The following is a 27,058-nucleotide window of genomic DNA, read 5'->3' as shown; positions in this document are numbered from 1 at the left end:
TTTATCAGTAATTTATGAAAAGTTGGTCTCTCGGAAGGAGGAGCTAGGCCCAGATACCGTCTCTATTACGCCAGGGTAATCTTGCGGAATTTCTCTTTACTCTCGTTGCATGACATTCCCAAAATGTTGCTGTTTGTGTTTTGTCACCTCGCGTAAACACGAGCTGCTCACGTGACTTTAGCACAAGCAGACGGGAACAAGCGAGCGACTAAAAGAAGCGCAGCTGCTCTTTGCGGCGCTGTCGCTTTTTTACACGATCTTTTTAGCAATAATTGCGTCCTTGCCATTGTGCATAGTTTCAGGTCATTTGTGAATTTTCCTCACATTTTGCATAATTACGCAAAAGTAAATCACACAAATGTTACACCCCTTGTAAAGAGGATGACCTTCGGGTGACCTTTGGATGACCCTCCCATAGTAACAGCTGAACAAGCACACACCTTTAGTCGCATCCACTCCCATGGAGGAACAGCAACTTGAGAAGGCCGTCTGCAGATACCAGAACATCAATCAACTCAACCAAGTGTGGCTGTGTGAACACAACTAACTGAGGAACGCAACCGCCCCAGCCCCCGCTTCCAACCAAGTGCGGCTGAGTGAACACAACTAACTGAGGAACGCAACCGCCCCAGCCCCCGCTTCCACCCAAGTGTGGCTTTGTGAACACAACTAACTGAGGAACGCAACCGCCCCAGCCCCCGCTTCCACCCAAGTGTGGCTTTGTGAACACAACTAACTGAGGAACGCAACCGCCCCAGCCCCCGCTTCCACCCAAGTGTGGCTTTGTGAACACAACTAACTGAGGAACGCAACCGCCCCAGCTCCCGCTTCCAACCAAGAGTGGCTGTGTGTACACAACTAATTGAGGAACACAACTGTCCCAACTCCCCACTTTCAACCAAGTGTGGCTGTGTGTACACAACTAACTGAGGATTGCAACCGCCCGAGCTCCCCGCTTCCAACCAAGTGTAGCTTTGTGTATGCAACTAATTGAGGAACACAATGCCCCAAATCCCCGCTACCAACCAAGTGTGACTGTGTGAACACAACTAACTGAGGAACGCAACCGCCCCAGCTCCCCGCTTTCAACCAAGTGTGGCTATGTGAACACAACTAACTGAGGAACGCAACCGCCCCAGCTCCCCGCTTTCAACCAAGTGTGGCTATGTGAACACAACTAACTGAGGAACGCAACCGCCCCAGCTCCCCGCTTTCAACCAAGTGGGGCCGTGTGTATACAACTAACTGATGAATGCAACCGCCCCAGCTCCCCGCTTTCAACCTAGTGTGGCTGCGTGAGCACAACTAACTGAGGAACACAACTGTCCCAATTCCCCACTTCCAACCAAGTGTGGCTGTGTGAACACAACTAACAGAGGAATGCACCCACCCTAGCCCCTGCTTCCAACCAAGTGTGGCTGTGTGAACACAACTAACAGAGGAATGCACCCACCCTAGCCCCTGCTTTCAACCTAGTGTGGCTGCGTGAACACAACTAACTGAGGAACACAACTGTCCCAACTCCCGACTTTCAACCAAGTGTGGCTGTGTGTATACAACTGAGGAACACAACTGCCCCAGCTACCCACTTCCAACCAAGTATGGCTGTGTGTACACAACTGAGGAACACAACCACCCCTACTCAACTCCCCTCTTCCAATCAAGGACGCCTCAACAGAAGGGGTCTATAAACAGCCAATCAGCACTTGTTTCCATTACATTTTCAATAAACGCTTTGATTAGAGAATAGGGCACATCTAAAAAAAAGATCAAAAAGCGTTCTAAAGTGAGGGAAGGCTGTACTACCAGAAATCAGCGAGCACCAATCACAATGTGTCTTACACATGACTCGTTCAACAACAGCTGGAAGGTAAAAGCAGCAGGAACTCAGGAAGAGAAGCGGACAAGGCCATGCAGACAAGGACAGCAGAGCTCGCTGCCATATTAGAATATAATTAGGCTGTCCGGTTTAGGTTTAAACCTATAATAACTGATAAAACCCCACCAGAAGGGAAATAGCCCTCACCAGTGTAAACATATAAACCCTGAAAAAACCCCTGCACAACCACAAACTAAATGCCATTCAAAGAAAAGAAAAGGAGAGTGAGTCATTTTATTTTTTCCTGAAGGGGCCAATATAATGTAACTTTGTTATATAAGGTAGCAGTAAGAAAGACTGGGCTAACACTATTCTGCTTGAGTTTTGTTGTAAGGGATGTCACTAAAATATTGTTTCTTCTTCCTTTTTTCAGTTTTGTGGTCTTTTGGTCTAAAGATACAGGGGTTAGAAGCATGTTTCAGGTGTTTATTTATTTTATAAACTGTAAAGAATCAGGAAATATCAAAATCATATTTGATTTTTTTGCTACGTTTGAGTCTTTCACTGATAGGAAAAAGGTAGGTTTCATAAGAATCTTTACCAATATGTACCATCACACTTACCCACAGAGAATGGGTAAAAACCCTTGATACATCAGCCCCCAGTTTCTAGTGAATCAGTATGGATAGTAGGTGAATTGCCAACACCCCAGGCCTTAAACATTCAGTGCAAGGTATAGTGACGGGTATATGTGAAAAGAGTGCAGTCACAAAGCATCTGGGATACTGGTGAAAACATGACACCAGACGTTTGGAAAACATGTAAACAGTGTCCCTTGGAACGCTGCTGCAAAAGTTCTTACCGAGTGCAACAAAGATTGGAGTGATTTTGTTTGTATTTGCAGAGATTCAGCTATGTATATGAAAAAGTTGTGTGATGACCTGTCACAATCGATACCTGAGCTGAAGTGCTTCCCTGTAAGAGATCCGTGCCGCTTTTAGATGGAATGCTGAAAGCATCTTTACAATCTTCAGAGTTAATGAAGAACGCTATTGACTTTTTAGTCCAGTTTGTTGAACTGGTTTGTAATGCATGAAAACTAAAATGCAAATATTTCTCATTGTGTGCTTTGTGTGGCATCAAAGAAAGAGTCCTCCGAACTGTGTCACTTAGCTGGTGATTCTCAGTCCTAGAGGCCATGAATGCTATATTAGCCATGTGGCAACGGTTTACAGAACTTTTGCTAAGTGTTGATGCCAAAGGCAAGAAATGTGAGGATCTTTGATCACATATTTATAGTGATTTCAAAAAAGAGCACTCTATTGCAATCTTAGATTATTACAGGAAAACATGACTGCTGTAGTTGACATGATAAAACAAGCATTAGAAATGCAATCGGGCTCGGATTTATTTGAGTTTGAGCTAATGGCATTGTAAATGCCAATGTCTTTTTGCCATGTGTTATGGAGTGTGTGCATGTGGTGTCTAGTGGAAGTATGTTGGTTGAATTGTAATTTTACCAATGGTGGCATGCTGTGCTTTATATGAATATGTTTAAAAGTAAAGTGTACCATACTGCAATTGCTTGGTGGAAAAGTGCACTGCCGGCTGGAGGTGTGTGTGCCTGGTGGAAGGGTGCACTGACGGCTGGTGGGTGTGTGCTTGGTAAAAGCATGCACAGATGGATGATGGTTGTTGGTGTTTGTGCATGGTGAAAGCATTCATTGACGGCTGGGGGTGTGTTGTTGTGTGTGTTGTTTTCTGTGTACTGGTGAGTGTGTGGTGGTGAGTCTGTGGGGGTGAGCCTGGGGAGTGAGTGTGGTGGTGAGTGTGTTGTGTTGAGTGGTGACAAGTGTGTGGTGTTGAGAGACTGAGGTGTGTGGTTTGTGTGTGCGTTATGTGTGTGTGGTGTATGTGTGTGTCTGCACCGCCAATCTGCACCGCCACTCTGCACCGCCAATCTGCACCGCCACTCTGCACCGCCGCACTGCCACTCTGCACCGCCACTCTGCACCGCCGCACTGCCACTCTGCACCGCCACTCTGCGCCGCCGCACTGCCACTCTGCACATCCTCTGGCAAACTAAAAAGGTGAATTGGAGCCTTCGGGTACGGGGGGGGGCAAGTAATAGGACCTCGGTGGATTTTTGCAGTCATTCGTGGAGTAAACTGGCATTACCCCTTTTCCGGATATCTTAAATACCATGGAAATTGTAGGGTGGAACTCCCCCCCAAAAACGAAGGAACGATGGTCCACGTAAACAGGGTGGGAAAAAAGGAAAAAAAACAGCAAAATGTAGATGATGGTGTGTACTTCAAGTGCTTCTCTGGAAGTAAGGAAAACAAGCTCGCTCTCGCCCCTGCAGACCAAGGCAAAGGCCAGACCCCTTCACCTTAGCAACTGAGCAGCATACACTTGAACTTGTTCATGGGGAGGAGCATAGACACCCCTACGGGGACGTGGGTAAAAAGATGGGTAGCTGTGCTGTCTGGGCCCGTGTCCAATCGCCACAGGCGAAGAGCACAACCCCTCGTGGTTTAGGGGCTTACTGTCAAACCAGCTGGCTCAAATGCAATCCCGAGGTGCCTACCTTGGGCACAAGGCTGTTCAAATCACTAGGCCCATGTGCCGCCATTCCTCGGGCAGACATGTGCAATGCTTTGAAACTGGCAACATGGCAATGCGAGTCACTACAATCAGCAGCAGTATTCTCAGGCTTGGTGCTAGATCGGGCACATTCTGCTGGGCTTCCACTCAGCCGAAGAGAAACCACACTGACGCTTGCAGGGTCGGAGAATCGTCATAATCACGATAAGACTGTTCAAAACACTTCCATCAAATTTGACAGTTTATCATATTCAAAAATAGTGGTGAGGGGCGGGGTGAACGACACTAGTCACACTACCATACATTTGATGAGTTACTTATGCAGCTGTTTTTAGGCCCTCCTTCCCAATACATTGTCTAAGTAATGAACTGCCATATTGTAACCCACGCACCCCCCATCCACCCCAAGAGTCCTTATGGCACGTTGGTGTGTGCATATACCAATAATAAAGGCAAAGGCAAAGACACTTGAGGGAATATTTGAGAGTCCGATACACAAGCCGATCGGGTTGAACGGACATGAACTTCCATTGTATAGCAGCGTGCTCGGGCAGGTTGTACCTCGCTTCACAGTGCTTTGCTAAATAAAAGGCTTACACATTTAGTTGGACAGGCACTTATTACAATATAAGGGGGCATTTCAAAAATGGTTTCTACGGGGAAGCCGCGTGGGCAAATAGCCTAATGTTAATGGGTTGTGCACCCGCTAATCTAACTTTTGAAACAGGACGGATAAAGGAGCTGCATCAGATCTCCCGAGCGGCAGGATCCCCTCTGTACCCGGGATGGTTAGCGCTTCCCACGCAGACAATGTTTTAAGAAGCCCTGGAGGAGCCTCGAAGAGGAGGAGGGGGGGGGGCAGACCTCGAGGCTCATATCCCTCTATGGAGAGAGGGTCAGTGAAGTGCAAAGGTTCCTCATGAATACTTGCCGTGCATAAAAATAGACAAATCCATCTGCTAGAGGGTGGAGACCGCAACAGCCAATAAGCATAGGGGGAGGTTGCCAGGTGACCGACATTTTTTTTTTATCTCGCCGATTCAAGGTGATTTTACCAAGGATCCCAATCCCGTGGGCACAGAAGGGGGTTGTACTGGAACAATAGGGACGGGTATATTAATCCCCGAAACTCATTAGGGGGGCCATGTCGAGAAGCGAAAGGTATCACTGGAGATTATGAAACATCGCCACTCATCATTTTACGAAGGGCAATTCACACCCCCTGCCAAAAATATTGACAAGTAAATATGCAGAGTTCGAATACAAAAATTACACAGGTTTCTCAACACTTGCAATACGGGACCGAGGGTGCAATGCGAACATGGACAAAACGTCGAGAAGCCGAGATTAGAACCCAGAGCAGACACTCGCCGGCGGTCCGACACCCACACAGACTTATTCCGTGAATAGGTGGTACAGCTTAACTGGCAGCACCCATGCGGCGACGGGCCTTTGAAGTCCAACCCGGATACAAGCGGACATTGCAAACTTGACGGAACTGACAAGATCTGTGTATGGCCTGACAAAAATAACGCAAAAAGTAACCTGGATTGTCGGATGTGAAATAAAAAAAAAAAAAGCATTCGGGCACTTCGATTAAATGAACGCAAGTCTCCAAGCACTCAAATATCACACCTTGGCTGCCGCATCCCTAGCTACCAACTGTGCGAAACCTTCCTTTGCACGTCACGGTGTGTTTACCATATTGTCACCAGGGTCTCCTCGGAAAATAAATAGCGTTCTACTTTGAGACACGTCCTTTCTGTTGCGGTGAGTGTACACGCGTACTTTGAGGATTTCATCGAATACTACATTCAACCACAAATGCATGCGGGTTTATGCAAGCCGCTCCGAATGAATGGCAACCAAATCTGTAGGCTGGCGTACCTACGAGACACTCTTGTTCTTTAACTAATGAAGCCCTTTCCCGGACTGGCATGGAGCAGCTGCGCGCTGAGCGCTGCTGAATGGTGAACGCGCCCGGCCATCTGGATTCACTTAAGGAGGCACCCTGACAGCTCCTAATTATAATTAATGTACTTCTTTGCGCGAGCACGAACGAAATATGCCCAAAATGGCGGAACAAAACTACATTTACCCTATCACTTCAAGCCTATTAAAACGAAAACACAAGGAAGACGAATCACTGGCCAGATGACAGAAAACGCTAAGGAATGTGTGGAATTCCTCTCTCCAAGGCCCTAAGGATACTTCTTCTTTTTTTTCTTATAACATTAGGATCTCGAAACTCCTCCCCCACTTACAGTGGGGAGGAGTCCGAGCCCTAAAAACTAGAGTCCGAAAATACCCTTGTCTACCAAGTGTTCAGCATAATTGGTGTAGATGTGAAACACTCCTTGAGAGTAGGCTGGGCGACACTTTTAGTGACTTTGGCACTGCAACATATTCCATGTTAGAGGGCTTATCACTTGGTAAACAAAATGTTGAGGAGCAATTTAGTAACTTTTATTTTACAATGTATGAGAAATAGCCCTTCACCAACCATGGCATTTGAAGTCAATGGAACCTCACTGCGGTACTCTGCCGAGGGTATCGATCCCTTCTGTAAAAGGCCATTTTCTCCAGAGTTTCAAAAGTGCTGTCTCATTTTTGACCGCTTCAATAACTCTGAGGTCATATGCGCCTAGTTTAGCGCGTAGGTTGCAGAACCTGTCACAGAGAATCACAATCTTCAGGTCGCAGAGAATCACAATCTTCAGGTCGCAGAGAATCACAATCTTCAGGTCGCAGAGAATCACAATCTTCAGGTGCACCAGCATTGGCATGGAAAGCTATGTCAGTGGCCAGGGTTAGCAAATTGTGTACTGGCTAAATTGGCGTTGCCCGTCTCAAGTGCCAATGTTGAGAGGGCCTTTTCACTGAAAAAAGTTTACATTGGAAGGAAAGAGCAAGCGTGCATGACCAAAGACTCACTGAAGAAGTATTGTACAGTGTACTACGATAAGTTTGATTTGTAAAAATGTATTTGGACCTCATTTACACTGTACGTACACTGTCTATATACCATACACGCAATAATAAAAGCAAAAAGTACCATAAACACCAGAAAAACAGTTTCTGTTGTTTTTAATGGCGCGAAAATGTGTAACCACTGATAACCACTGTTTTTCAAGGTATTGAAATCACTTGAAAACATTGAAAAAACGCCACCAGAATTGACCAAAAATAGAAACTGAAAACAGGAAAGCCTAAATATAATGTAAAATATAGATCAGAATTAACAATCGCGAACATAGAAGCTGTTTCGTCATGAGCTTCACAGCCCTTCGCCCGGAGATTAAGACGTTTGGATTGGTTCAACGAATGGCCAAATGGATACAATCGTTTCCAGTTGTTTTTGCTGTTTTCTTTGTTTTAGTTTTTTTCAAGGGGTAGATTACCCCAGCGTTGTAGGCATGTTGACATTGACATACACTACATCTTGGGTGTAGTCGGGGACGTGCAGAGTGGAATTTACACTCCAAGTCATGCCAGTGGTTCAATCTGTTGCTGAAAACGTTGAATCCAAGGCTTGAGAGTCTGGTCCGCACCAGGACGCGTGGTCCATCCTTAACCCCTGGACCAGCTGGAGTTGGTGAGTTACAAACGCAACTCAACACAACATTCAGCACAAGCAGGTATCAATGCTGGAGCTGTGGAAGCCCCTGATCCTGCCGTGATGCATAAAGGGCTGCTTGGGGTCCCCCGCTATAGGAAATTACGAACAGGTGGCAGAACTGTTGCATACCTTGCTCCCAAATATTGGAACTCTCTCCCGGGGTCCTGGCAAGAGCCCCGGTCTGCTCCGGTTCAGGAGACTCCTGAAGACTGAACTATTCCGGGACCGATTGGTACTCGTCCTGTACCTTCTCTCTCTGGAGGCACGGGGATTCCAGGGGGGATTCCAGCGCTTTATAAATCCCATACATACATACATCTACACCTCAGCCTGACATACGTGCCTCTCATCTCTTTCTCTCCCACCACACAAAAGATCCCACATGTCCAAAAACAGCTCCAAATCTTCTGAGCCAATTGGCGAGGAAAGGCATCAACGTGGCAGTTACCACAGGGGACCCAAGCGCTACCGGAGATCGACTGGAAGCCTATATGCCACTGAATATTGGAATATCCTTTTGGATACCTTATATGGATACGGCAGATACTACGGGTACAAATTGATATCCTTATGAGAGAATTGACCGGATAACCTGCTGTGGTTCTTGATATAATCTTGAAGGGAATACACAACAGTTTTTGTCCTGATGAAGACCCCACTGTGATGTTAATGACACGAACATTCCAATAAGGGTCGAAACGTCGACGTTTCAGATCTACCATTTCTTGCCCAGCCAGACTCATATAATATAAGCGGTCTTTCTAGGGTGCCGTTGGTTGCTAGTAATTTATCAAAAATACTGATGTTTCATGTTTTTTTCATTCTTTTTGTAAAAATTGTCTAGTATCGTCATGTGTGTAGTCAGTCTCACACTTTTTATGTTACTATTGTAAATATCCATGTGTATTTGTTGTGTATGTTGAATAAAGTCGTTTGGTTATTGTCTTTAACTCACAAAATAATTTTCCAATACAAAAGGTTTTTTTAAAATTTAAATTGTCACTTCTTCTGTGTTGTGCGTTTTTAAAACATAAGTTGAGCGTCCCATCCATAGGGGGACACATAAGTTTAGTTATTAGGTGGCAGAACCACTGTTCCTGTACTGTACGTATCCCCAGGTTCTGTGCATTACTGGTTTACCCCACTGAGATTACCAATCCACAGAATAAATAAGACATACCGTGTAACAACCGCAGTAAAGGGCCAGTCCTCATGGGAGGTTACAAATTAAGACAAGGCGGTACTAAGGAGGGACTATCAAGCCCATTAACGAATCTGAAGGCAGCATTTACGAAGGACAATGACACAAGCCAATGACAAATAGGGGTGGGGAGAGGGCGGGGCTTCAAGTCCATACTCGAATACAGCATGCCTCGCAGAGCAGCGCGTGCGCTACCCAGGCTCGACCTAAAAAGGCAGATGATGTCACTTACAGAAGGGAGGTGAGCCCCTGCCCTTGAGCACAGCCGGGGCCCGGATGGGCACCTCTGCACCCCTCTGCTCTATGCCCTGCAGCCTTCCTTAAATCTGGCCTGTGCCTCCTACAGGCGCAAGAAACCCTTTCAGAGCAACTCCTTAGCCCTGGCACACTGCAGACGCCATGCATGGGCAACAACGTGCCAATGGGGTGGGGCAGCTATGTGCCCATGGGGGTGGGGCAGCAGTGTGCCCATGAGGTGGGACAGCTGTGTGCCCATGAGGTGGGACAGCTGTGTGCACATGGGGGTGGGCCAGCAGTGTGCTAATGGTGGTGAGCAGCAGTGTGCCCATGAGGGTGGGACAGCTGTGTGCCCATGGGTGTGGGGCAGCCGTGTGCCCATGGGGGTGGGACAGTTGTGTGCACATGGGGGTGGGGCAGCCATGTGCCCATGAGGTGGGGCAGCCGTGTGCCCATTGGGGGAAGGCAGCAGTGTGCCTAAGGGGGTGGGGCAGCTGTGTGCCCATAGGTGTGGGACAGCCGTGTGCCCATGGGGGTGGGCAGCTGTGTACCCATTAAGTGGGGCAGCAGTGTGCACATTAGGTGGGGCAGCCGTGTACCCATGGGGGTGAGGCCGCACTGTGCCCATGGGGGTGGGGCAGCCGTGTGCCCATGGGGGTGGGCAGCTGTGTGCCCATGGGAGTGGGGCAGCAGTGTGACCGTGGGGGTGGGGCACCCGTGTGCCCATGGGGGGTGAGGCCGCACTGCGCCCGTGGGGGGAGGGCGGGGGTGTGCCCATGGGGGTGGGGCACCAGTGTGCCCATGGGGGGTGGGCACCAGTGTGCCCGTGGGGGGTGGGCACCAGTGTGCCGTGGGGGGTGGGCACCAGTGTGCCCGTGGGGGGTGGGCACCACTGCGCCCGTGGGGGGGTGGGCACCAGTGTGCCCGTGGGGGGTGGGCATCACTGCGCCCGTGGGGGGTGGGCACCAGTGTGCCCGTGGGGGGTGGGCACCAGTGTGCCCGTGGGGGGTGGGCACCACTGCGCCCGTGGGGGGGTGGGCACCAGTGTGCCCATGGGGGGTGGGGCACCAGTGTGCCCGTGGTGGTGGGGCAGCCGTGTGCCCGTGGGGGGGGTGGGCACCAGTGTGCCCATGGGGGTGGGGCACCAGTGTGCCCGTGGGGGGGGGCTCCCGCCTCTCCGGTGCTGCCAGGGTTGCCTGCTGTGGTCTCTGCTCTGAAGTCTGGCCCCACAGATAAGCCGCCCTGGAGGGGGGGGGGGGGTTACAGGGATATGCAGGCGCAGCCGGGAGGTGGGGGCCCGTGGGCAGTGAGTGGAGCTATGTTTACCCAGAGCATAGCGCCTCGAGGCAGGGCGAGAGGCGCCCGAAAGCACCCCCAGGACCCCTCCTCCAGCCAGGGGCCACAGAGGCCTGTAAGCCCCCTCTTCCCACAGGACCCCACCTCCCAGCCAGGGGCCACAGAGGCCTGTAAGCCCTCCTCTTCCCCCAGGACCCCACCTCCCAGCCAGGGGCCCCAGAGGCCTGTAAGCCCCCTCCTTTTCACAGGTGCCACCACCAGCCAGGGGGCCCAGAGGCCTGTAAGCCCCCTCTTTCCTAGGACCCCACCTCCCAGCCAGGGGCCACAGAGGCCTGTAAGCCCCTCTCTTCACACAGGGGCCCCCCTCCCAGCCAGGGGCCCCAGAGGCCTGTAAGCCCCCTCTTTCCACAGGTGCCCACCTCCCAGCCAGGGGCCCCAGAGGCCTGTAAGCCCTCTCTTCACACAGGGGCCCCCCTCCCAGCCAGGGGCCCCAGAGGCCTGTAAGCCCTCTCTTCACACAGGGGCCCCCCTCCCAGCCAGGGGCCCCAGAGGGCTGTAAGCCCCCTCTTTCCACAGGTGCCCACCTCCCAGCCAGGGGCCCCAGAGGCCTGTAAGCCCTCTCTTCCCACAGGTGCCCACCTCCAGCCAGGGGCCCCAGAGGCCTGTAAGCCCCCTCTTCCCCAGGACCCCACCTCCCAGCCAGGGGCCCCAGAGGCCTGTAAGCCCTCTCTTCCCACAGGACCCCACCTCCCAGGCAGGGGCCCCAGAGGCCTGTAAGCCCTCTCTTCCCACAGGGGCCCACCTCCCAGCCAGGGGCCCCAGAGGCCTGTAAGCCCCCTCTTCTTACAGGTGCCCACCTCCAGCCCATATTTACCCCCGGGCGGGCATCAAAGCCAGGGGGCGAGGGGGGGGGAGGCTGGCACCGCACGATGAACACTTCCTGACGCCCCCCCCCCCCCCGGGCGCAGTGAAGACTCTGCCACCCTCTGGCCCCGCCCACCTTGACCTCACCCAGCCTGACCCGCTGCAGGGAGCCGGGCAGAGTCAGCTGGGCAGTGCCCCCCCCCCCCAGGTGCCCCCCCCACACTCACATGTACACCGCGGCCCGGGGGGGCAACTTTTCCTGCGGCTTCTTCTTCCTCATGTTCAGCTCCTGCGGGCCCCCCCGGAAGGAGGGGGGGCTGCTGCGAGGTGGAAGGACGGGGCAGAGGGCGGGCCAGGGCAACACTGGGCTGTCAGGGGCAGCTCTGAGAGGGGCAGGGGGCAAAACTGAGGGGGGGGGGGGGTGGCAGGGGCAAAACTGAGGGGGGGGGGGGGCAGGGGGAGCTCTGAGGGCAGGGGCAGATCTGTGGGGGGGGGGGGGCAGGGGAGCTCTGAGAGTGGGAGGGGGCAGCTAAGCAGGATCCGGGTCTAAGAGCCCGGGGGGGGGGCATGGGGGAGTCCAAAAAGCTCCAGTGTAGAGGCTGCTGCTGTGAGTCCAGGCCCCCTCCTGTGAGTCCAGGGGTGCGGGTGGGAGGGGAGGGGGGGGGCTCCGGGGCCCCTCCTGTGAGTTCAGGGGGCCCCTCCTGTGAGTCGGGGGGGGGCTCCGGGGCCTGCTGCTGCCGCTGCTGCTGTGAGTCCGGGAAGGGCCTCTGTTTGTTTCCTCCTCCCCCCCCCCCCCCCCGGGGCTGGGCCGCTCTGGCCGCTCCTCCCCGTCTCCTCCTCCGGCCCCGGAGCCGAGGAGACGCTCCCCGCCCCGGCTCCTCCTGGCAACGGGGCCCCTGGGGGCCCTAGCGCCTGGTGACTGCCGGCGGGGCTTCAGGGAGCTGCGGGAGGGGGGGGGAGCAGAGGGGGCAGAGGGGGTACAGCCAGACAGGGCAGTGTGCCAGGGATAGACAGGGGCACAGGCGTACCCTCCGAGGCATGCAGACAGGGGCAGAGTGTTTCCAGCATAGATAGGGGCAGAGAGGCACCCTAGGGGGGCACGAAGACAGGGCAGTGTGCCAGGGATAGACAGGGACATGCAGACAGGGGCAGAGTGTTTCCAGCATAGATAGGGGCAGAGAGGCACCCTAGGGGGGCACGAAGACAGGGCAGTGTGCCATGGATAGACAGGGACATGCAGACAGGGGCAGAGTGTTTCCAGGATTGATAGGGGCAGAGAGGCACCTTCGGTGTACATGCAGACAGGGGCACAGGCAGTGGATGGAAGGACAGACTGGTAACCCTGGGGCATACACAGACGCATTGGTCTGCACCAGACGCCATATTGGAATGTCTGAAAGATTACCACTGGAGGCCTGGACTGCCCCCCTGATGGAGCGAGATAGAAAACAAAATTTTGTTTAAACTCGTGAAGTCACATTTCCATAACATGAATAATAATATTAATGATTTGTGATATGTCGTGCTAATACAACTTAGATTAAACTTTACACATGGGGGGACTAACATGTGTGCTCATAAACGTGCATAATTGTTGCATCTTTTTGTTCGTGCAAAATAATAAAATAATTTATTGTTTTCGTTTTTGTCATTACTAACTGCTGCAAACTTAAAAGAAGCATGTGCTTGTTTTGCTTTTCCTTGTCTGTGTGATGTCATTTCTACTATTCTAGGTGCATATAAGTCTCATGGAGTAACGGAGACTGGTAGATATAAACGCTGCTTTATTTGTTTGCATTTGCTAGGTAACATTTTGATTAATCGGGTGGGTTAATTAATTAGTAAATCTTGGGGTGGATACAGAATCTACATTATTTCTTACATTAATACTTTTCTTGTGTTTGTTTTATACTAGAAAACTTAAATTGCCTGCTTTTGGGCCTAGTTCGTTCTGCTTACAAAAAGATGAATTTTCATTTCTACAAAAGTCACGAGACGCCCATTCTGAAATAAATTGTTCGTCAAAAGCTGCGTTCACAAAGCAAAAGCTGACGTGTTGTCATCATTCTGTCGGACGTGGCCAAGGTCGAAAGTGAACATTTTGTCGGTCTTAACTTGGCATCCGCGGAAGTCTATGGACGCAGAGAGAGAACATTTATATACAAATGTTGCAAACCCAGGAAACTCCTGGTTGCATTCGGAAGAGACAATGGTCCTTAAGAGAATTGACTTGATGGAAGTTTTGAAAAGTGGGTGACATGTCACTTGTCACTCTCAGCCAATGGGACGTCGAAGATTTCTGAAAACTTTCCTTTGCGTAGTTTAGTTAGCGTAGAAAGGTATAAAAAGTCATGCCCTTAGGGATGGGCTGGCTGCTGCTTTCTGACTTTCCGATGAGGGTGAAGTGCTGTCGGACTTTGCTTGGAGCACGTAAGAATCCTCAAAGAACTTTACTTTAATTCTATCTATTTAGCTCAGTTAGGGAATTAGGTTTTAGAAATGCTAAACTTTATATATTTACTCTAATTTTGATTCACTTGCTTAAATTGTATTTTACTTACGTTTCTTTACAATCATGCTTGCTTTATTGCTAATAAAATTCATTTATAAAACTATCAACTTATATACCATAATTTAGTAAATAAAATCTTACTTTTGACAAACAAGCTGGTCTTGGTTATTCAGAAGTGTAGGTTACTATTAGCTAGATCACGTCGCCAATGGTGGTCGTTTAAATGGTTAAGTTTTATTCTAATGACAATATTCTTTCCGCAGATGTATAAAATTGTATATAGTTTGTAGATGATGTGTATATAGATTTAATCTGACCACCTGATTCAGTAGGCCCAAAATATGTCAGGTTTATAAATGGGTCCAAATTTTAGTATAGAATTTTGTTTATAGGTTATGAAGTTGGGTAGTGTTGTTTATGATATATTTTCTATAGGCCGCTGGATCAATTCTCTGGTAGCAGAAATTGATGGTTGCTAAGAGTAACCAAGGTAATATGGTGGTTGCTAACGGCTACTAAAACGTTATGGTATGGAAATAGGATCGATGTTTTAACACATGTTGAGTTCGTTTATCGTGCTATCTGTAAGCTATACCGGTATAGATTGTGTGGCGAGAAATTAGTCACGCAAGCCATCTGTTCTGTTTGTAGTGATATCGCTGAGTATCACAAGAGGTATCGCCGTGTACCATAGTGTTGTCGCCGAGCAGCACAGTTTTAGGGCTAGGTCTGAATCTTGTAAAGTGAGGGTTTTCTAAGAAATTAAAGCAGCATGAGAATAGGGACAAAGCGCCTTCCATAAAACTCACTGTGATGAGAGTATTAGTTATATCCGAGCTTGAGTGAAGGGTAAATTAGCGTCGGTGCATGATTATCTATAAACAGGTTAAAGTCCTGTACGGGTACATGTTTCATATCTATAAACAGGTGAGAGCCCTGTACGGATAACGTCGTTATTTTGCTAACGGTGCATGATCTCTATAAACAGGTGAGAGTCCTGTACGGATTTCATGTGTGTTTGAAATTAGGGAAATTTCAGTGTGAAAGTGCGAGTTTGAATTGTATTTTATGTTCAAGTGGAACTCTTAGAACTTTCACTTCGCGGTGGGTTCAGAGCAAAGCGAGTTCATAATTATACGTGTTAGAAGGGTGGGGTAAGGGTTACTCTACTGACAATTGAATATTATCCTTAGTGTGAATAGCGCCGTCTATTCCGAAGTGTGGATACTTGAATGTATGTAAACTATCCTAAATAGTGAAACGAACAGATGTTGTCTTTATAGTCATTGTTAAGAATTAATTTACACTGAAAAGTGTTCTTAAAATGGCGCTGTGAAAAGATTTTGTGAAGGAGGGGTAAGCGCCAGGAGTGAGAAACGAGAAACCGCAGCTGCTGTGTACGTCACAGAGCCGCGCTGGGATTGGGTGACCTACGTCACAAGCTATATTCTGATTGGCTCTTGAGTCTCTGATGACCTGTGAGCTGATTGGTCCTTCGGAAAAACTCCAAATTTATTGGTTGAGCAGAAAAGTGACGTAGCTCAACTGTCATTGGCTTGTTAGTGTGTTTCGCGCACGGATTGGTTGTTTTGCGGAACATCCCGGAAATATTTTACGAACGATTTTGTGAATTAGATTTAACTCTTAAAAATGAGTTATCATTTTAAACATGTTGAGAAAAAGCCAACATTGTTTCAGAAGTTTAAGAATTTATTTTCACCTGACAAGAAAATCGAAACGCGAGGTGGTAAACTACTTCATAAGTATAAAACACCTGCAGCGTATATGGAAGGTGAATATGGATATTATACTGTCTTATGGTTCGATAGTTGGAAACGCTATACTAAGAACGACGGTGTTTTAACTTGGCCTGATGATGGTTCATTTAATGTAAAAGTCTTGAGAAATTTACGAGAGAAAATGAATGCTCTTGTTCCGAAACCGAGACCAACTCAATTTGAAGCTTTAGTTGAGTGGGAAGACGAGATGTATCAATTACAAAGAGAAGCTAGTGGAATTAAAAGACCTTCTAAAAATCCACCTTGGAGAAGAGAAACTCATGAAGATAGATTGCGAATGTGGAGACAGGGAAACATGAGTGAAGGATTGTATTTAATTCATGAAATGGTAATGGGTACTCCTACAGGGAAATCTATGGAAAGTGAATCTGAGGATGCAGTTATGGAAGAAATATATACAACTGCTAGAAAGAATCAGCCTTTAAGACCTCCTAGATCATGGTCTACTCCGGTGGTTTCTACTGAAACTTCACCGAGTGCACCTCCAATTAATGAAGCTCCTAAACTTTATCCAAATAATTGTGAAATCATTGAAACTCCTAGAAGAACAGAATTCGAGAATGCTCGAAATGAAGGTAGACATTTTACAATGGCTCCAAGAGCAAGAGAACCTCCAAAAGATTATACAAGAGAGGCAAGAAATGTTGAAGATGTTGATTATAATGAATATTTAAGATCTAAAGAAGAATTAATAAAAAGAATGACAAAAGGCATGGAAGCTGTGACAGTTCCAGTAACAATTGGTCCTGTTCAGCCCGTATTTGACCAAAAGGAAACAAACAAAACTGGATTAACTATTCCTTTAAATACAGAAATTCAAAAGGCTGCTGAAAAATTTTATTCAGACTTATCTGAAATAAACTCTTCTAAATCGAGAATGCCTGATTTAACCTTTAATGAGGATTTATCTCCAAAAACACCAATGGGTGCTATATCAGATATAGGGAGTCCTGAAGTCAGGGTAACTACACCAAAACTTGATGTGGCCAAATTAAAAGCGAATATCGAAGAATTAATAATTGGAACAATTGGTCCTGATAGTTTAAATTACTATCGAGATGATGAACTACTGTTCATTTGTAAAAGCATTCAGTGGAAAACAAAAAATAAATATGATCAACTAGAGGATCTAGCAGCAGAACTTGAAATCGATGTGAGTAAACAAAAGAATTTTGCGAAACATTATAGATTAGACTTTTCAGAAAGTGACATTGAGAGTTTGAACTCAATGGGAAGAATAGTACATATAAAAGATTTGATTGTATATATCAAAAGGCTAGGAGAACTGAATAAATGGAGAGTAAAATGGACGAAAAAGAAGGAAGATGAAAGATTGGAAAAATTGTCAAAACAATTTCCAATGAGAGAAATTGCAGGTGGAGGATATGTTCATGTCCCTTGGTCGAGACAGGACATTCTATTATTTACAAATGACTTTCCGAAATTAAGGGAAAAACCAGTTGAGTGGTACAGGCAAGTTGATAGATTTATCAAAGTGTCAAAAGTTCTGTGGATTGATTTAGATGGATTTTTTGATATTGTAGTTCCATCAGATCTTTGGACAGAATGCAAGATATCGATTAGTTGGCCAAAAACAGAACCTGAGCGAATCAAAGAAACAGGTGCTCCAAATCCACTTGTAATGGATTTTTATGAAAAAGTAATTGTTTGGATGAAAAACAAAATTCCACCCAAAGAAGTCGATTGGGTTAAAATAGAAAGAACAGAACAGGAAACAAAAGAATCAGTTCATTCTTTTTATGAAAGACTACTGTTAATCTTTAAACAATACAGTGGTTATGAAAAATTAGATGAAAAAGACATGAGCCATTTTGTCTATAGATTTGTTTATGGACTAAAACCTGAAATTGGAGAAATGATCAGAAATAGTATTGTCGGATGGCAATCACTATCTGTAGATGATATTCTAAGAAAAGCTAAGTATTGCAGTGATGAAATAGAAGTAAAACAAAAGAAACTCAAGGAGAAAGCCATGTGGGCTCAGGTAAAGGTGGCTGAGCAACAGATTGCCAGCATGGGTAATAAGAACACTAATTTTGTTCAAACTGGAAATACAAACCAGATACAAGGAAAGTTTAAAAATAATAATTTCTCAAAGAAATTTAGCCCAAAGATTGAGGAGTTGAAACAAAGATTACCTTGTTTTAATTGTGGCGAAATTGGACATTGGAGAGACGAGTGTCCTCATCCTCCTAAAAACTTAAAGAATCCCTTATTGAATCCACAGATGCAGAATGGTGTTGACCTGCAGCGACAGCTACAGATACAACAGGGGTTAAACAAATTAAATATTCAACGACAGTTACAGCAACAGCAACAACAACAGGTGAATAATCACCAAGACCAATTGCCACAACCACCTTTTCCGAATTGTGGGGGAGTTCAAAAATATAATCCAAACGTGGGATTTCAGGGAAGTGAACAGGTAATAAAACCACAAAAACAGCAAAAGCAGCAAAGAGTTCAAATGCAAAATGCTTCACAACAGTTTTTATTAACAGAAAGTCAAGACAGCGATTCTGATGATTATTGCTGACGGTGCCCGAGAGAGGAGGAAGAGTGTGTTGTTGGAGCCACTCTTGAGGTTGACCAGTCTGGTCCTTTTGTAAACGGGAAAGTTAATGATGTAGACATCACTTTTCTAGTGGACACTGGTGCTACCCGTTCTACTGTTAGATCAGTGGAAATTGAAAACCTACCTCTCTCTGGGGATACCATCCAAGTTGTCGGAGTAAGTAATCAACAAATTAAAACTGACTTAACTGATCCAGTACCAGTTGAAATTGGAAACTACAGAGATAAACACAGATTTGTGGTTTGTAATAGTAGTCCAGTGAATCTATTGGGCAGAGACATCCTATGTAAAATGAATTGTAGAATATATTGTTCTCCTGATGGAGTTGAGTTACAAACAATGGAGGAAGATGGTTTATACAGAATGACAATGATGATGATGGAAGCAGAAGAAACAAAATTGTTTCCTGCATTTGAAGAAAAAGATTTACCTGAAGAACTCAAAGAAACAGTGAAATCTGAAATATGGGATTTTACTGGAAATGAGATGGGTCTAATGAAAAACGTAGATCCAGTAAAAGTTACATTGAAACAGGGAATAGAATTTCCAAACACTCCACAATATAAAATGAAAACAGAAACAATTGAAGGTATTACACCTATAATTGAAAAATTAATCAAGCAAGGTGTATTAAAAGAAATGGAGAGTAGTTCTTGTAATTCACCAATTATGGGAGTTAAAAAGTCTAACGGAACATTTAGAATCGTACAAGATTTGAGAAAGGTTAATCAAATTGTCGTTCCATGTTGTCCTGTGGTTCCAAATCCAGCAGTAATTCTATTTCAGATTCCACATGATGCTGAATGGTATACAGTCATTGACCTTTGCAATGCATTCTTTACTGTTCCATTACATCCAGACAGTTATGAAATCTTTGCTTTCAGATTCCAAGGTAAGACCCTCGGATGGTCAAGAATCCCTCAGGGCTATACAGAAAGTCCTTCAATCTTTAACGAACTGTTAAAAAGATCATTAGAAGACCTAGACTTACCTGGTAGGTCTACGCTAGTGCAGTATATTGATGATTTGTTAATAGCTGCAAAGACAAGAGAAAATTGTGTAACAGACACAATAATTCTGTTAAATCGCCTTGCAGAAGAAGGACATAAAGTGTCCCCAGCAAAACTACAGTTTTGCAAACAAGAAGTAAAATATCTTGGTCACAGAATTGCAAAGGGAAAAAGACAAGTAACAATAGAGAAAATAAAAATGATTCAAGCAATGTTACCACCAAGAACACAAAGACAGGTCAGAATGTTCTTGGGAATGGTTGGTTACTGTCGACAATGGATAAGTGGATTTTCAGTAATTGCAAAACCACTACAAAGACTGACAAAGTCAGATGTAAAAGATCCAATTATTCTCAATGATGCTGAGATGGATTCTTTTGAGAACCTGAAAAAGAGCTTATGCCAAGCTCCTGCTTTAGGTATGCCAAATTATGAGAAAGATTTCGAACTGTATTGCAGTGAGAGAGAAGGATGTGCATTATCTGTGTTAATTCAGAGACATGGAAATTTAAAGAAACCTATTGCATACTTCTCTGCAGTTCTTGATCCAATTGCTAAAGTATTACCAGGTTGCTTGAAAGCAGTTGCAGCTACAAGTATCAGCCTCGAACAAAGTGAGGGGATCATTATGGGATTTCCTGTGAAAGTTTTTGTGCCTCATTCAGTTGAAATATTGCTGACAAGAGGTAAGACTCAACATTTAACAAGTAGCAGATTGACAAAGTATGAGAAAATCATACTAGGAGCAGATAATGTTTCGATTTCAAGATGTTTAAATCTGAATCCTTCTACATTACTGCCTGATTCTGAAATTGTTGATGACATTGAAACAGAACATGAATGTTTAGATGTCATGGAATTCTGCACAAAACCAAGAAAAGACATCAAAGACAGACCTTTGTCTGAATCGGATTTTGTCTACTTTGTAGATGGCTCCTGCTTAAGATCCGAAGGAGGTGTCTTAAAAGCTTCATATTCAGTTTGTACAGTCGTAGATGTTGAAGAAGCATCATGTCTTGAAGGAGTTCGTTCAGCACAGGTGGCTGAATTAATTGCTTTAATTCGTGCATGTGAAATATCAAAGGATATAAGAGTTACCATCATTACTGATAGTCAGTATGGGTATGGAGTTGTGCATGATTATGGACAACTCTGGTCACAGAGAGGATACATGACATCAGCAGGATCACCAATTAAAAATGCAGTTTTCATTAGGAGATTAATTGAAGCAATACAATTGCCAAAAGAAATCGCCATTGTCAAGTGTGCAGCGCACACTAGAGGAACTGATTATATTTCCAAGGGAAATGCCTTCGCAGATGAAACAGCTAAATACTGCGCAAGGAAAAATTATTCTTACAATCGGGAGAGAAGTAAAGAAACTGATTCAAATTCATTAATGCTAACAACTGTTGTAGAAACATGGCATGAGATTAGAGATTTACAAAATGAAGTAGAAGATGAAGAAAAAGACTTGTGGTTAAGATCAGATTGTAGACCACGTGAAGAAGATGGAGTGTGGGTTTACAAAGATGGCAGAGTAGTCTTACCAAATTGCTTGATTGCTGACATGGCCAGATTATATCATGGTCCAGCACATCTAGGAAGAGATTCTATGGTTAGACTTTTCAGAGAAACATGGTTCAATACCAAGTTTAGAACTATTGCAGAATCTTTTTGTCAAAGGTGTTTGTCATGCCAACAAATGAATCCAAACAGAAAATCAGTGGTGGGAACAGGAATAATTGGTCGAGAGGGTGGTCCCTTTACCAGGTTACAAATGGATTTAATTGAAATGCCCTTACACAATTGTTTGAAATATGTGCTTGTAATTGTGTGCTTATTTTCAAGATGGGTAGAGGCTTTCCCTACACGACATTGTGATTCAATTACAGTGGCAAAACTAATGCTCAGAGAAATCATCCCAAGGTACGGTTTTCCAGTCACTATTGAGAGTGATGGAGGAAGCCATTTTGATAACAAACTAATGAAGTTAATTTGCGAAGCTTTGAGCATTGAGCAGAAAATACACTGTGCATACAGACCAGAGGCATCAGGAGTAGTTGAACAAATAAATGGAACAATTAAAAACAGAATTGGAAAAATGTGTCTTGAAACAGGTGTAAAGTGGACTGATGCTCTTCCACTTGTTTTGATGTCATTAAGAAGTACACCAGATAAAAAGACAGGTTTGAGTCCTCATGAAATTTTAATGGGAAGAGTTATGAGGCAAGCTTTTGTACCTGTAGGTAAACTGTTGAGCATAAATGACAGTGCTATTTTGGATTACTGTAAAAGGTTATCTGATATGGTAACTTCTGTGTCTAATCAGGTGGGAACTGAAGCACAATCAGATGAAAAGGTTTTGACACATGATCTGAGACCTGGCGATTGGGTCAGAACGAAAGTACATCGGAGAAGGAATTGTCTAGCTCCTAGATGGCAGAAACCTAGGCAGATAATTTTGATCACTACTAATGCTGTAAAGTGCAGAGGATTGAAACGTTGGATTCATCCTAGTCATACTATTCCAGTACCAACTCCTGAGAGTTCTGATGTTGAAAGTGATACCACAGACGATTCTGATTCTGAAGCAGAAGGCGAAACAGAAGGTGAAATAATTCCAGATTCTGAAGATCGACAAGAAAGTCGACATCTGGAAACTGTGCCAGTGAATGGAAATTTGACAAGAAAAGACTTGGAAATAATTGAAATAGATTCTGAAGGTGAAGAGAATCTGTTAAAAGGAAAGATAACTGAGGATTCGGTTGTCTCTATTGAAGACAAAGAAGCAAAACAAAAAGAAGTTTCAGACCAGGAGAGTATCGAAAGGCAGAGAACAAACTCTGAAGTAAGGAACAGAAATCCGAAATCTGGGAAGTTGGGGGTAATTGAGGAAGAGGAGGAAGACGAATTACCGAGTACCAGTGATGGAAGACAAAGTGAAGTTCCTGAAAGAGTGAAATTGCCGAATAGAGAAGTTCCTGAGTCAATTGAAATTTCAGACTACGAAACTGAAGAAAGTGACGTGGAAGGTGAAAGTGAAAACAGAAAGAAAAGGACTTGGAAGTCAGAATCAAATAATTCTGAACCAAAGAAGAAGTACGTGAGAAAAGCAGACTACTGGCCTGGTGGAAGATTGAGAGTCAGATTGATCAAGAAGCCAAAAGAACAAGTTGAAGAAATCAGTAGTCAAAAGAGTCCTGGAAAAGAAGTTGGAGTTGGAAGAAAAAATTGAAGTGATATCGAGAAAAGGGAAGAGAATAATAAGACCAAACCAAAAATACAAGTCTCCTGAGTGGACTTACTTAGTAATTCCACCTGTTATTGACATATATGATAGTAGTGAAGAAGAAAACGAAATCCAAGAAATTAGTGACAATGATTGAAATATAGAAATATTAAATTGGCAAAAGGCTGAAGAAAATTTGTTAGTTGACACAAGGTCGAAGAAAAACTGTTTAGTTGAAGAAAACTTATGTATGACATAAGGTCGAAGAAATCTTGTCTAGGGTTTTAAAAAAAAAAAAAAAAAAAAAAAAAAAAAATATTTTAAAAGGGGGGTGTAAATATAAATTTAGAATTTTAAAATTTATTTTGATTTTTTTGAGGCTAAAATTAACCAAGAATGCCTTATGTTAAGGAGAGCACTTCAAAGTGTTCTGTTTTTAAAAGATGCTGTAAGATGACTCTGGTGTGTCTGCTCATTTTAATTCTGCTCTGGTTGGTTCTAGCTGTGATTATTCCTTTGGAGATGAATAGAGAATTACACAAAGTTAACATAACAAGCAAAGCTCTGGTTAGCCAAACTAAACATAGTGCGTCTGCAAAAGTTATTGATCATCAGCCTGACATTCATCAAGATAAATCAATTGGTGATTTCTCAAGTAATACATTCACAAAGCTATTGAGTGAATATGTTAAGGTAATGGATGCAAAAGACTGCTACGTCTGCGTTAAGTTACCTGCTTCTGTTTCTGAGGGAGTAACATATAATATGCTTCCTCTCACTTATGCTGTAACATGTAGTGTATTAACTAGTTTATTTTATCAAACTGGACGTTTAGAATATTACTATTCAAATTATGATGAAATTTTTGCAAATATTAAGATTGATAATGCTTTAAATAAACATAAGAAAGCAAAACAAATGAGAGAATTTTTCCTTGTTACTAACGAACTCACTTACGAGTATGCTTACAAGAATAATCTAACTTGCAAATTAAGGGCTGAAGGAAAGAAATTTTTGAATATGGTTGAAGAGAGAAGAGCAATTTATAAGAGGAATGAATTAGTCAAGCAGACTAAGTCAAGTTTCTGGCAAAAAGAGGATGAGAAGTTAAATGGCAAAATGCTTGAAAATATTGCAATTCACATAGACAAACCAGTTAGTGGTAAGCTTTGCATTAGAAGAGATAATACACTTTTTGATAATTACTTTGTAGGTGCAAGTAACTGTGAAGATACTTATCAGATTTTGGGAGGTTGGGGATTTAAAGGTGGAAAAGATCCTATCTTTCCTGGGATTTATTTTGTTTGTGGTGACAAAGCCTACTACAACCTTCCAGACCACTGGTATGGAACTTGTTATGTGGGAATTGTTTTTCCTAAAGTATTTCATGTTGACAGAGATTCAGAAGGATTGTTTAAAATTCATAATTATGTAAATAGAGTTAAAAGAGAAACTTTTACTGAAGTTCTGGGAGATATTTTTCAAGCTGTAATACCTTTTGTTGGTATAACCCTAAATGCAGGGAGAATCAGAAAATTGTCCACTATAGTTGATAGATTATCAACTGACACAGCTGATGGATTTCAATTAGTGAATGTTGAAGTTATTGCAATTAGATCTATGGTAATTCAAGACCGCCTTGCTTTAGACATACTCCTAGCAAAAGAGGGAGGAGTCTGTGGCATTTTACATGTACAACATTGTTGTACATATATACCTGACGAAAGTAAGAATATTGAAATGTATATTAAGAATATTACACAAATGCATTCAGAGATAATTCCTTTAGAAGAAGATGATTTTACAGGGAAACTTTCAAAAAGGTTTCAAGCAATTAAAAACTGGTTTCATGATATTGGAAGTTCAATTCTTGGCAAGATTCTGGCACCTTTGATTATAATAGTATTCATTTTTATTTTGACCAAAATAGGTTGTTTGTTACATAAAAGAAAGAAACAGTTGAAAGAAAAGAAAAGAATCTATAAACTCAGAAAAGAAGAAGAAAGAGAGATCGAATTACAGGAGTTACATAGAGAGCGTTATGCTAATTCCAAAGATTATGCAGAAACAGACTTTTAGGTTTACTGATACAAATGAATTTGAATCGATTTCTTAGAAATTTAAATTATCAAAATTTTGAGTGCTGGTGTGGTGATTTGTTAATCACCAGATGAGGGAGTTGATGGAGCGAGATAGAAAACAAAATTTTGTTTAAACTCGTGAAGTCACATTTCCATAACATGAATAATAATATTAATGATTTGTGATATGTCGTGCTAATACAACTTAGATTAAACTTTACACATGGGGGGACTAACATGTGTGCTCATAAACGTGCATAATTGTTGCATCTTTTTGTTCGTGCAAAATAATAAAATAATTTATTGTTTTCGTTTTTGTCATTACTAACTGCTGCAAACTTAAAAGAAGCATGTGCTTGTTTTGCTTTTCCTTGTCTGTGTGATGTCATTTCTACTATTCTAGGTGCATATAAGTCTCATGGAGTAACGGAGACTGGTAGATATAAACGCTGCTTTATTTGTTTGCATTTGCTAGGTAACATTTTGATTAATCGGGTGGGTTAATTAATTAGTAAATCTTGGGGTGGATACAGAATCTACATTATTTCTTACATTAATACTTTTCTTGTGTTTGTTTTATACTAGAAAACTTAAATTGCCTGCTTTTGGGCCTAGTTCGTTCTGCTTACAAAAAGATGAATTTTCATTTCTGCAAAAGTCACGAGACGCCCATTCTGAAATAAATTGTTCGTCAAAAGCTGCGTTCACAAAGCAAAAGCTGACGTGTTGTCATCATTCTGTCGGACGTGGCCAAGGTCGAAAGTGAACATTTTGTCGGTCTTAACTTGGCATCCGCGGAAGTCTATGGACGCAGAGAGAGAACATTTATATACAAATGTTGCAAACCCAGGAAACTCCTGGTTGCATTCGGAAGAGACAATGGTCCTTAAGAGAATTGACTTGATGGAAGTTTTGAAAAGTGGGTGACATGTCACTTGTCACTCTCAGCCAATGGGACGTCGAAGATTTCTGAAAACTTTCCTTTGCGTAGTTTAGTTAGCGTAGAAAGGTATAAAAAGTCATGCCCTTAGGGATGGGCTGGCTGCTGCTTTCTGACTTTCCGATGAGGGTGAAGTGCTGTCGGACTTTGCTTGGAGCACGTAAGAATCCTCAAAGAACTTTACTTTAATTCTATCTATTTAGCTCAGTTAGGGAATTAGGTTTTAGAAATGCTAAACTTTATATATTTACTCTAATTTTGATTCACTTGCTTAAATTGTATTTTACTTACGTTTCTTTACAATCATGCTTGCTTTATTGCTAATAAAATTCATTTATAAAACTATCAACTTATATACCATAATTTAGTAAATAAAATCTTACTTTTGACAAACAAGCTGGTCTTGGTTATTCAGAAGTGTAGGTTACTATTAGCTAGATCACGTCGCCAATGGTGGTCGTTTAAATGGTTAAGTTTTATTCTAATGACAATATTCTTTCCGCAGATGTATAAAATTATATATAGTTTGTAGATGATGTGTATATAGATTTAATCTGACCACCTGATTCAGTAGGCCCAAAATATGTCAGGTTTATAAATGGGTCCAAATTTTAGTATAGAATTTTGTTTATAGGTTATGAAGTTGGGTAGTGTTGTTTATGATATATTTTCTATAGGCCGCTGGATCACCCCCTGAACCAGAGCTCTGTGACCCCATCAGTGCATGGGTGGTACTCACATGGGGTGTGTGCTGCACCAGTGATTGTTAACATGTGGTCCAGGGACCCCTGGGGGCCGGCGAGCCCACTCTGGGGCCTGTGACCCCTGAAACAGAGCTCTGTGACCCCATCAGTGCATGGGTGGTACTCACATGGGGTGTGTGCTGCACCAGTGATTGTTAACATGTGGTCCAGGGACCCCTGGGGGCCGGCGAGCCCACTCTGGGGCCTGTGACCCCTGAAACAGAGCTCTGTGACCCCATCAGTGCATGGGTGGTACTCACATGGGGTGTGTGCTGTACCAGTGACTGTTAACCTGTGGTCCAGGGACCCCAGGGGGCCGGTGAGCCCACTCTGGGGCCTGTGACCGCTTAGTAAAATAAATATATCAAACATATATTAACAGATTAATTATGTGTACATAAAGGAGCAGCATTAAAAAATGTAAAACATTATGTAAATGTGAAGGTATTTTGAAATTGGAGGTTAAAGATGACGCTAGTATCCTCAGATTGATTTGTGGGGG

General features: G+C 44.1%; 1 protein-coding gene across 4 annotated transcripts in view; it reads right to left on the bottom strand.

Moving 5' to 3' along the window:
- The window catches only part of IQSEC2 (IQ motif and Sec7 domain ArfGEF 2), a 359,223-nt gene that overhangs the window by 251,115 nt on the left and 81,050 nt on the right, over nt 1–27,058 (bottom strand). Inside the window, exon 1 of one of the 4 annotated variants that reach the window (XM_078664508.1) lies at nt 11,871–12,050. The exons of the other annotated variants lie outside the window; for them this stretch is intronic. Within the exon in view, the coding sequence (XP_078520634.1) occupies nt 11,871–11,923 (53 nt within the window). The 5' untranslated portion in view covers nt 11,924–12,050. Of the gene's footprint in view, nt 1–11,870; nt 12,051–27,058 lie in introns of those variants that run through there. 4 annotated transcript variants of the gene reach the window in all.

The sequence above is a fragment of the Lissotriton helveticus genome, chromosome 10 (assembly GCF_964261635.1).
Source record: "Lissotriton helveticus chromosome 10, aLisHel1.1, whole genome shotgun sequence".
Taxonomy (NCBI): Eukaryota; Metazoa; Chordata; class Amphibia; order Caudata; family Salamandridae; genus Lissotriton; species Lissotriton helveticus.
The sequence above is the reverse complement of the archived record's forward strand: the minus strand, read 5'-3'. Positions and strand labels throughout refer to the sequence as shown.